The sequence below is a fragment of the Nicotiana attenuata genome, chromosome 3, assembly GCF_001879085.1.
Source record: "Nicotiana attenuata strain UT chromosome 3, NIATTr2, whole genome shotgun sequence".
Taxonomy (NCBI): domain Eukaryota; kingdom Viridiplantae; phylum Streptophyta; class Magnoliopsida; order Solanales; family Solanaceae; genus Nicotiana; species Nicotiana attenuata.
Genome location: NC_031991.1, coordinates 34,468,582 through 34,480,319, shown reverse-complemented (window position 1 = coordinate 34,480,319; position 11,738 = coordinate 34,468,582). Strand labels below are relative to the sequence as shown.

Here is an 11,738-nt window from a genome sequence, read left to right as displayed (position 1 = left end):
TACAGTTTTTCTTTGTGTTTTCGATTTAATCGGGCTAAAAATACATATCAAAAATCGGAGGAGAAAAAAAGAGAGAAAAACAAAATGTCATATACTACCAATGACGATCATCTGAACATCATTTATGCGCAAGATGTGTATAATTTCCTTAAGACACATGATATAATAAATCCAGTGTAAAGTCAAGTAAAAAACAAAATAAAAAAAGGAGAAAATGTATTTATTCATGATTCAATGTAGCGGAAGAATTCAATACAGAAAACTGCACAGGTATGTTTTTGTTCCCAAACGATTAGTTCCATCAATATTCTATTTTAGAAATATGGCAAACAGGAAAATTGAAAAGGATACAAGACCTCATGTGAATTTTTGGAAAGATGGACAACTAAAGCGTCAATTTACTAGGTATGTGGGGGCACATTGATTACCCTAATTTGTAATCACAATTTTTTTTATGTTTGTCCTAAAATAGCTTTAATACTTCTTGAATAATCGACCACCACCATGCATATCTTATTCACCTTTTTCACGCTTTATAACAGCTGGATTCAAAATCTCACATAGCTGTAAACAAAAATAAATTTTAGTTATATACATTAATAATTTTTAACTTATTAATGTGTTACTATTTTTTATAGAATTATTAATTATGTTTATTACAAAAATTCATTTATAATTATTTCATAAGTTATTAAATTGTATAATTTTTATCTCGTCAAAGCTTAGACTTATATGCCGCGGCTATCTTCTCTTATTAATTAAGTCCATTAAAGGAATTTATTTCAGTAAATGAACGTTCTACTGTGCTTCCAAAGATATGTGAGCTTCACATATTTTTGTACCGTAAAAAAACAATTTCTAAAAGATAAAATCAATAAATGATAATTCACTGAGATTGCATATTTGTGATATTGTCAAATATATATATTCGTCAAGGAGTATGTATTATTTACCTACAACCACTTGACCAGCTAGTGTTGGTGTGGCAGTGCTATATGTGCTTGATTTATTTCCTCATTAGAGTAAGAACTTCAACCAAACACCAAACCACCATGCATTGTTTGGGACAATTGGGCACCCTATAACATCTATATCATTATGGAAAATTAAAGGTAGTGAGAATATCTAGGGATATGACTTTTTGTTGTAGCAAAGCTAAAAGGAGGACTAAAGATTTAAAAAATAGAAAAGTAATGGCAAAAAATAATTTTCTATGGAAAAGTGAGGTCAAGACTGAATGGAAAAAATTTCTCCCAAATTGTGCTTTTATTTTGTACTTTGCTTGTGAACGAGTGGAAACTACAGTACCAAAAAAAATGATAAGAGACCATCGTGGTTGTACATGGTGGAAATCGGGGCTATCCGCTTTCATTCTTTGGTCGAGATAGGAATGTCACGTCAAAGAGCTAGGACTCGAGTGACACCGGCATGGCTTTATAAAGAAAACGGCGAGATATCCACGATTGGTCGAGAATCGTGGCGTGAAACTCGGAACGGATCGATCTACAACGATTAATTAGATGTTAATATGATTTCTTACTATATTTAGAAGTGTACCTTATTTAGGACTCCTCTATTATATAAAGAGGAATCTCATTCATTTGTAAGGGGCATCATTGTTCACTGATAAGACATATACATTCATTACTTTCCAACTATTTCACTTATTGTTCATCAGAGTTACTTTATTTTTTACTACTCTTGCCAGCCCACCTCGAGGCTATCCCAAGTCGAGGGTGAGATATGGCTAACACACTGGTTTGATTAACTTCATTCTCTAATTTATTCATTTATTTCTAGCTTATCAATTGGTATTGGACAAAATCTCATATCCTTAAAATCACTATATAAGTTTAATTGTTATCCGAATTTGCGGGTAAACAGTGGCGTTTGGGTTGAGGCAAAAAAAATAATATCTGCACCTAAAATTTGTACTAAATTGAAGATTTTAAAATTAGGAGTTTCAAAATAACATATGAACACATAAATACATATACTTTATGCTATTTCCCCCAACTGTTGCTTTAAGAAATTTTACGTTGATTTTCCTCTTAAATAATGTGCATTTTTATTATTATTTCTTTAATGGTAGAAATTATTAACATTTTCGTCTTGAATTCTAATTTATAATTATTTTACAATATTTTTAAGTTAAAATGACTGTTAATTTGAAATAAGGGAATAATTGCTAACACTAAGTGGACGTTTGGACATAAGAATTGTAAAAATCCGAAAAAACAAGTAAAATTGGTATTTGAAATTAGAGTTATGTTTGGACATGAGTACAATTTTGGACTTTTTTTTATTTTTTGTGTGTGATCTGATCAAATTTTTAAAAAATAATTTTTTGGACTTTTTCAAAGTTTTAAAAAAATTAAAAAATTCATCTTCTAGTAAAAAATTAATAATTCATGGCCAAACACTAATTTTGGAAAAAGTAAAAATTTCAAAAAAAAAAGTAAACCTTTTTAATGGCCAAACAGAAAATACCTTACAATCCCCCTAAACTTGACACGGATTTTTAGTTACAACCTTAAATTATTCGTGGTCTTAATTACCCCTCAACTTGGCCTTTACCCCTGGACGCTGATGTGGCAAAGAGTGTGGGTGCACTCGCCTGCCACATGGATTTTTCTGCATATCTGGCATTTTCTTAAAAATAAAATATATTCCTACCTTTTTAAGTATATTACTTTTTTAGATAATTTTTAAAAAATATAATTTATAATAAAATTTGAATAGAACTATATATATATATATATATTCTTTTTGGCAAGCGCAAAGATGCCACTGGTTGTAGCTTTAGACCACACACTGTTAGTACTTAGTACTAGTAGACAAAATCAGCTGGGTCCCATTCTGCATGACTTGATCTTACTGTATGCTCTACTGCACCCTATTTCTCCTTCTCACACGTGATTGGCATTTCCCTATTAGCTATTGCGTGATAGTACAACGTAATAATGCAATGCCTCCGTTTTCAATTTCTCCTACTGCGTATCCGTTATTATTACGTACAATAAAAACAAAGTTAAATGAACAAGCAATTCGTTACAAAGATGTACTATTAAAATATTTTGATGATCATAGTCGTTTTTAGCATTGAATAACGCCGGTTTAACAGCTTTATTACATCCTGTTTAATGTTGCTAGAAGGAGTTAGTTTATGTTACGTGTTTAAAGAAAGCCATAAAAAGAATTTAAATTGCGGAAAATAAGGACATTATTTTCGGTAAATTTTTCGGGGTTGGACGACATTAGAAGTTGCTTAAATCTAAATGGTATATTCAATAAGTATACATCAATATTCTAGTTATACAATTTAATAGACTTAAATTGTATATATACAAATAATGACTTATTTGCCCTCTGTGCAATGATGCAAATGAGACTATAGATCACTTGATGTTTAACAAGACCTGCTCACTTGGCAAGGCATAACAAGACCTACCATAGAGTGGCAAAGGGAGATACAATGGGCTGAAGACAATGGAAAAGAAAACAATGCAATTGCACAATTATACAGACTGACATTGGCATGTGTTGTATACCATATATGGATTGAACGAAATAGGAGAGTATTTCAAGAACAACAGAAGACACCGAGAATGATAGTTAGACAAATTGTACAAGAGGTTGTTAACAGGGGATCAAGAGAGAGTAAGCTAGAGACTAGGGTTGTCCAGACTCAGTTTTGACATTGTACATATTGTTACTGGTAAATAAAATAATTTAATTATCAAAAAAAATAATGACTTATTTGCACTATATATTAGATACTTTATTTGGATATTACGTGTCAATCACTTTATTTACTAGATTATATTGTTAGTTCATTTTTCCATAGACATTTATCTATAGTTGCCTTGTGTGTATGAATCGTGCCTTTACAATATTATTGTGTTAATTTACTTTTAAAGTGATCGTTTGGTTGTTGGAATTAGAATGCGAATCTCTACCTAAAATTTGAGGTTACATTATCCCATGACCCCGAAGGGTTTAAGTTTTGTGAACTCACACTATAAAAGACATTTACAATATATGATTATAAAAAAATACAAATAATTTCAATTACAATGCTACAACAAGTTAAGTTATATTGATAGCATAAAAAATTATTACACTATTTATAGGGATTTTAGGTTACAAGTATACGTAAAATATCCTTATATAAGAATCAATCTTGCTTTATACGATGTTTGGTATGAAGTACAAAACCTTCATTTACCGGTTATTCTTTGTACAAAATTTATATGAAATTTGGTGCCCATAAATTGTATAACTAATGCCAATATAAGTTATATGGTAGTCTATATATTATTTTATACGAGACAAAAAGTGAAATGAGTAATATCTATATTGACAATACCTGAATAAGAGCATCTTAAGACAAATATACCTCTATAATAGGTAATCCCTAAAAACAATCCTCATATTATTTATTCATCGTGTAATAATTCATGTTTGATTTATTCTTTGTAAATAATTTATGTACTGTTTATTTTTACATAACAATTCTCATATTATTAATCTCTGTACAAATAATCTATGCATTATTTTTTTTATAAAACTAACGCATCAACTAACGACTTCTTATAATCCGTTTGGCCGTACTTCTAAAATTAGCTTATTTTAAAAAGTGCTTTTCAAAAAAATATTTTAGGTGAAAAACAATTTGTGTTTGGCTAATGAATTTGAAAGTACTTCTGAGAGGTAATTACTGTTTGACCAAACTTTTTAAAAGTGTGTTTTAAATGTATTTTCCTTAAAAGTATTTTTGGGGAGAAACTATTTTTTCTCTTCTAAAAAATTGCTTCTGATTCTCAAAGCATTTTTTTTAAAAGTTTGGTCAAACACATTAACCTTGAAGAAAAAAAATGCACTTTTGGCAACAAAAAAATACGGCCAAACAAGCAATTTGCATATATACCTTTTAAAAAAAAAGTGTAATCCAATAAGCGGGGTTCAAAAAGGGTAATGTGTGCGTAGACCTTACTAGTACTCGTGAAGACAAAGAAACTATTTTCGATAGATAAGGAACAAATAAAATAAAGGATGAAATAGTAGCAATAACAACGCAATAGATTAAATTTATTATTTAATTATTCATTTGATGAAAAGGCAAAACATATTTATATGCAGTTAAAAAAAAAAAAAGACGGAACCCATGCTTTCCTTGCTGGCATGGTGTTTTGCAGGTATCTTGGAGGCACGAGTAATACGCAGAGAGACGTCTTTTAATCATATTAAAAAGCCCACAAAATAGTGAAAAAGAGAGAGAGTACATTTAATTAAAAAGTAACCACGGTTAACGTGCGCCACTTTTAGGAATGGCTGGTGCGTACTTAACCCCTCCCCTATCCCATCTTACATTGCCCGTTAATAGCACGACAGGGCCGCTTCCCCATAATAACAGAATAGGAGTAGTAATATTCTATTAACGGCAAAAGGCGGACGTCGTCAGCTTCAAGGCCAATGAGAATACGACAGCGCCTAACGTCTAACCGTACACGCCGTTAATATCCCTTTATGATTTGTCCCCCCAGACAGTGTCTTGACTACCGGCTATACCCGGTTGAAAAGACAGGAATCAACGGGCTATAGGAAGTTTCCTAACTCGGGTAGAATTTGGACCGCGGTTGAAATGATTGCTGCACCCGTTTTGACCCCTTTGGTTATCGAAAGGCTCTCGCTCTTTCCCCTCAATGCTTTTCTCTTTCTCTCTCTCATCACTACATGAAGGAGCTCCCCTATCCTCAAAGATAGATACACACATATACAAAATATTTTGCTGATATATAGAGAGAAATTTAGAGTGAGAAAGTTGTTGAACTTGTACCTAGTGTTTTGATTGCTATTTTTGGTCTGATTTGGTTACCAGTGTTGATTTGGTACAGTTCAGTGATTTTGTCTGGTGAATTTTGTTGTTAATTTTTGAGAAGTAAGTTTCCTTTTGTTGAGAATTAATTTGTGCTTGGAGATGAGAGATCTGTGTTGAGAATTATTGTACAGAAAATGGCTACTTCAGAGGTGTCGATTAAAGGTTACAGCGAGCCAATTGATGGCTCAAGGCCGGTCTCAGAGACTATTCGGAGTGCTCCCGTTGTCGGAAAAGGTACTAGACCGGATTTTTTTGCGGTTAATTGGAGTGATTTGTTCAGTAAGTCGGAGTTTTCCAGTGTGCTCGCTAATTTGTATTGTTTTTGTTTACAAAGTTGATGCTGAGACAGCGTTGTACACGGAGCTTTGGCGCGCGTGTGCCGGTCCACTCGTGACGGTTCCTCGTGAGGGGGAGCTGGTGTATTACTTCCCTCAAGGTCATATCGAGCAGGTTTGTTTCTTAAAATTCTTTTAATCCGCTTTCGACCTCAGGTTTATAGAAATCCCGTTTGCAATTTCACTTTCAACTGCACTGCTGAACATACATTTTCGAATACTCTGTTTTTCCCGTAATTTATTTCTGTAGCTCGATACATTAAATTCAATCATGATCCTTGTATGATAGGTTGAAGCATCAACTAATCAGGTGGCTGATCAGCAGATGCCTTTGTATAATCTTCCTTCGAAGATCCTATGCCGCGTGGTTAACGTCCTGTTGAAGGTAATGATTTCCTTCATGCTGTTGCGTTAGTGTGTGGGTACTTTCGCAAACCATACTTTTTTCCCTTTTATGGACTTCTTATCTATACAGGATTGTACTTTGTTGGTGTTTATGTATTGACTTTTGAGTGCTTTTCAGGCTGAACCAGATACTGATGAGGTGTTTGCACAAGTGACTTTGATGCCGGAGCCAAATGTAGGTTTACCATTATGTTTACAGTAATTAACTTTTTTCTTTTATTTTTCAATTTTCAGTTTTCTGATCTTATGTTGAATAAAGTATGCACACCTACTTGAATCTTGAATTTTGAAGTTCCAGTTGAAATTTTATCTAATGTTCTGAAACGACTGTTGTAGCAAGATGAGAATACTGTGAAGAAGGAATCTATGCGCCCTCCTCCACCACGATTTCATGTACACTCTTTTTGTAAGACACTAACAGCATCCGATACAAGCACTCATGGTGGATTTTCCGTCTTGAGACGGCATGCTGATGAATGCCTCCCCCCATTGGTTAGAAGAATTCAGTTATTATGGGTTCGTTGTCCATTTTTTGGGGAAACGGAGTGGCTTATAGTTTTTAATTTGCATTTGTAACAGGATATGTCTCGACAGCCTCCAACACAGGAGTTGGTGGCCAAGGATTTACATGGGAATGAGTGGCGCTTCAGGCATATATTCCGCGGTAAGATGCACTTTCACATAGCGCATTCACCTATCAAGTCCTATTGACGGTATAACATGTCAGTTTCATTCTTGTAATCACACGTCCTAATGAAAATTGCTTTAAGTCTGGCACTTTTAAAAATGTTACGCGGATGACTTGATAGGGAGTGTGAAGGGGGAGGGAAGAAGTTGGTTAACAAAATTCTGCTTCTGTAACTATAGACCGAGGTTGTAAACTTTCTCTTTCCCTTTTCTTCGTAAAGATTTGTCTTTGGAAGTATGGTAGCATGTTGCTTTATTTTTGGTGCATTGGAATGCCTTTGTTGGAAGGGTGGGCTTGTTTATCCTGCTATATAACCTCTGCTTTGTTTCTCACCCAAGCATTTGAACTCCAGGCCAACCAAGGAGGCATCTTCTTCAGAGTGGTTGGAGTGTCTTCGTTAGTTCAAAAAGGCTTGTTGCGGGGGATGCATTCATATTTCTTAGGTTTGTCTGGCGGAACCCTCTGAATTTATTTGTTCCATTAATTAGAGTCTGATCTGTTGCATTGTGCTACCTTAGAGGTGAGAACGGGGAGCTTCGTGTTGGAGTTAGACGTGCCATGAGACAGCAAGGAAATGCTCCATCATCAGTGATTTCAAGTCATAGCATGCATCTTGGTGTACTTGCGACAGCTTGGCATGCCATTCAAACAAAAACAATGTTCACCGTGTATTACAAACCAAGGTACCTGGTCTGTAACAATCAAACAAAGCACCGACTTGAAGGCCATAACTAGAGATCTTTGATTATAAGTTGTAGAGTTAAATGCTACATTTAGTCTTGTTGTTTCATTGCTTGTCATCTGTACATTTGGGAAAGCATTTTATCTAAATTGGTTGCCATCTAACATAACTGGATGCTTCATATCTCTGATGGCACCTAACAATCAGATGAATTGCAGTATTTTAAAGTTCATTCATGGGGGATAGCAGGGTGATAAGTAGGTTCTTGAATTGTTGTTGGTGTAACACTGACAAAAGGATTAGCAGTCCTTACCAACTTAGTTTGCATCTTACAGGACAAGCCCTGCTGAGTTTATAGTTCCATATGACCAGTACATGGAGTCCGTGAAAAACAATTACTCCATTGGAATGAGGTTTAAGATGAGATTTGAAGGTGAAGAAGCTCCAGAGCAGAGGTATTCTGCAGTTTAATTTACCATCAATAGAGATCATCTTTTTACTATTTAAATATCTGACTTACTGGTTCTAATCTTGAGCTCTGTGTGTTACAGTAAATTATTAGAATGTCTGATTCAATTTTCTGTAACAGGGTATTTTCTCTTCACTTCTCTGATTTAGCTAACTTACAATGTTATAGGTTTACTGGAACTATAGTTGGCACGGAAGATTCTGATCCCAAAAGGTGGCCCGAGTCCAAGTGGAGATGTCTGAAGGTAGTATTCATTTTATTTTCGTGGTTTGATTGTTTCTTTTACCTCATATCACACTAAAAATCATTCATTAATGGTTTTTAAAGGTTCGGTGGGATGAAAATTCTACCATTCCCAGGCCAGATCGAGTTTCGCCGTGGAAAATAGAGCCAGCTCTTAGCCCTCCTGCACTTAATGCACCTTCAATTGCAAGGCCAAAAAGGCCTAGATCCAGCATTTTGCCCTCATCTCCTGATTCATCTGTCCTCTCTAGGGAAGGTGGATATCTCATCTGATCTTTTTTTATTCTGTACTGCTTTTAAGTCTCAGACTCAAGCTAAGTAATTGTCATGCATTTTCGGATTTTTTTTAGGTTCATCCAGAATAACTGCAGACCCTTCACAAGCCAGTGGGTTTTCGAGGGTCTTGCAAGGTCAAGAGTTATCGACCTTAAGAGGCAGTTTTGCAGAAAGTAATGACTCAGACATATCTGAGAAACCAATGTTATGGCCACCATCAGTGGATGATGAGAAGATTGATATTCATTCTGCGTCGAAAAGATATCTGTCAGACAAATGGTTACCTTTAGGGAGGCCTGAGTCATCTCTCACAGATCTATTATCAGGTTTTGGAGTGCAAAATAACTCCTCCCATGGGTTCTGTTTACCCTCTGCGGACCAAACAGCATTTGGTGCTAGCTTGGTGAAGCGACAAGCACAAGACCAGGAAAAGGATTTCAGCTTACTGGGAAAGCCATGGTCTCTGTTGTCTTCCAGTCTCTCTCTTAATCTGATGGATTCAGGATCAAAAGCTCCTGGTCAAGGTGGTGATACTCCCTATCAAATGCAGGGAGATGCTAGGTATAGTGGTTTTGGCGAGTTTTCAGTCCTTCCTGGTCATAGGGTTGACAATCAGCAGGGAAGCTGGTTTATGCCTCAATCAGTGTCGCCTTACTTTCAGCTCTCCTCTCATTCAAGAGAATTGATGCATAAACCCACTGTAGTACAGAAACCCGAGGCCGTGAAACCGAAAGAGGGAAACTGCAAACTCTTTGGCATTCCCCTTACAAGTAATGTTTGCACAGATCCTGTAATGACACGGAAAAGTTCATTGATGGACTCAGCAAGTAACATGAATATTGGTATAAATTCTCATCAATCCCCTGCTACTGATTCTGATCAAAGGTCTGAGCAATCAAAGGGATCAAAGGTGCTAGATGATGGGATTACAGCTAATGATCAGGACAAACAATTTCATACCTCTCATCTTGCTGCTAGAGATAGGGATGCCAAAGGTCATAGTAGTTCAACAAGGAGCTGCACCAAGGTTTAAATCTGTTCCTTTCTCATAACAGTGGCTGTTTGCTTTAATGAAATTTCTAACAATTCATTTTGCATACAGGTTCACAAACAGGGTACAGCACTCGGAAGGTCCGTGGATCTTGCAAAATTCAACAATTACGATGAATTAATTGCTGAACTAGATCAGCTTTTTGATTTTAATGGTGAACTCAAAGCTCGGAGTAAGAGTTGGCTGGTTGTGTACACTGATGACGAGGGTGACATGATGCTTGTTGGAGATGATCCATGGCAGTAAGTACTACCCATCTTTGCTTTTATTCGTCAGAGAGAGATTCTCTTTCCTCCTGGAGCTGCTTCCTTATGTAGTAGTGTCTCGGGATCACTGCTGTGTGTTTTTGGTGTTTGTTACGTTATCTATGCTGTGCCTAACACTGGTTGGGGAACAGGGAATTTTGTGGTATGGTTCGCAAGATTTTTATCTATACAAAAGAGGAGGTGCAGCGGATGAATCCTGGAACTCTTAATTCAAAAGGTGAAGACACTTCCTCTGTTGCAGAGGGCTCAGAAGCCAAAGAAGTGAAGAGTCTGCAACATCCTTCTGAATCCGGTCAAGAAGAATCCTAGATTTTCCTCAATCGAGGTATTCGAAAGAAATCAAATGGAAGAGCAAGCAATCGATTTCTTACTTCCTGCCTCATTTCTTCTTTAATTTTCCTGAAAATTAGGGATGGAGGTTACTCCATCTGCTCTTTCTAGTTGCTTAACTACTGTTGCTGGTTATTTGACAGGTTTATAAGATTGCAGAGGAGATGGCATGTATCCGCCTTGGTGTTGCTTTTTTTGGGATTTTTGAAGATAGTAACATACAATATCAAGTCCCTTTGACTTCTGGGTGTCATGGTCTCTCCATATATATATGCCAGCTTCAATATTTGCAGTTTTGGACCCCCTTTTTGGAGCCAATTTCTGGCCTCGTGTCTATCTATACATAGTATATGTAAATTATCAGCGTGGTCATTAAGCTTGCTATTGTCAATCCATTCTGTACATACCCCGTTTACCAATTTCTCTAGCTCTAGATGTAAGTAAGATGTTGATACACCATGTACCTGTCTCTTACTGTTGATATACGCGAACTGGTATCCAACTGCTTCAGGCGGACTACATATTTTGTATCAGCAATTATGGTAATGCGTTAGAAAAGAAGTTTTTTCTGGGTGAACCATCTGTTTGTAGTTGGTTCTACAATTTGGTCATAAGAATTCGACTACAAGACATAAATTTTTGTAATTGACCTAGCTAGTTTTATTGGTCAGATTCTTTACCCTTTGTTGACACAACCAAATTGCAGTCTCCTTTTGGAGGTTGGCGCAACTTCGAGAAGTTTTATTACTCTTTCTATTGGGATCAATAGGCAACTGCAGTTCTATTGTCAGTTACTGCAATTCTATTCAGTTTCAACTTTACCCAAAGCCATTGGGATTCCCCAATATTTTTACGATACACTGAAGCTCACTGTAAACGATTAAATAACCAGACTCCCACAGGTTCTGGGTTTTTGCTACTTTTCATTTTTGTTATTATAGTTCTTTATATATATATATATATATATATATATGCTGATGTTTCGATTTTCTTTTGGGAGACAGGTATTTATTAGAAGACCGAAATGGCAAAGCTTAACAAAAGACAGTTGTTATATCATGTGTAAGATGAACTTAATGACCTGAGTAGCGTGGCTTAGGACCAAATATTGA

General features: G+C 35.7%; 1 protein-coding gene across 1 annotated transcript; it reads left to right on the top strand.

Moving 5' to 3' along the window:
• Positions 5,659 to 11,435, top strand: LOC109223515 (auxin response factor 2-like). The gene is made up of 15 exons (XM_019387861.1): positions 5,659 to 6,115; positions 6,216 to 6,331; positions 6,506 to 6,601; positions 6,740 to 6,796; positions 6,958 to 7,113; positions 7,201 to 7,285; positions 7,662 to 7,752; positions 7,828 to 7,992; positions 8,327 to 8,446; positions 8,629 to 8,704; positions 8,788 to 8,959; positions 9,054 to 10,006; positions 10,082 to 10,272; positions 10,428 to 10,621; positions 10,770 to 11,435. The coding sequence occupies exons 1-14, from the start codon at positions 6,016 to 6,018 to the stop codon at positions 10,603 to 10,605; spliced, it is 2,556 nt and encodes an 851-aa protein (XP_019243406.1). The 5' UTR covers positions 5,659 to 6,015; the 3' UTR covers positions 10,606 to 10,621; positions 10,770 to 11,435.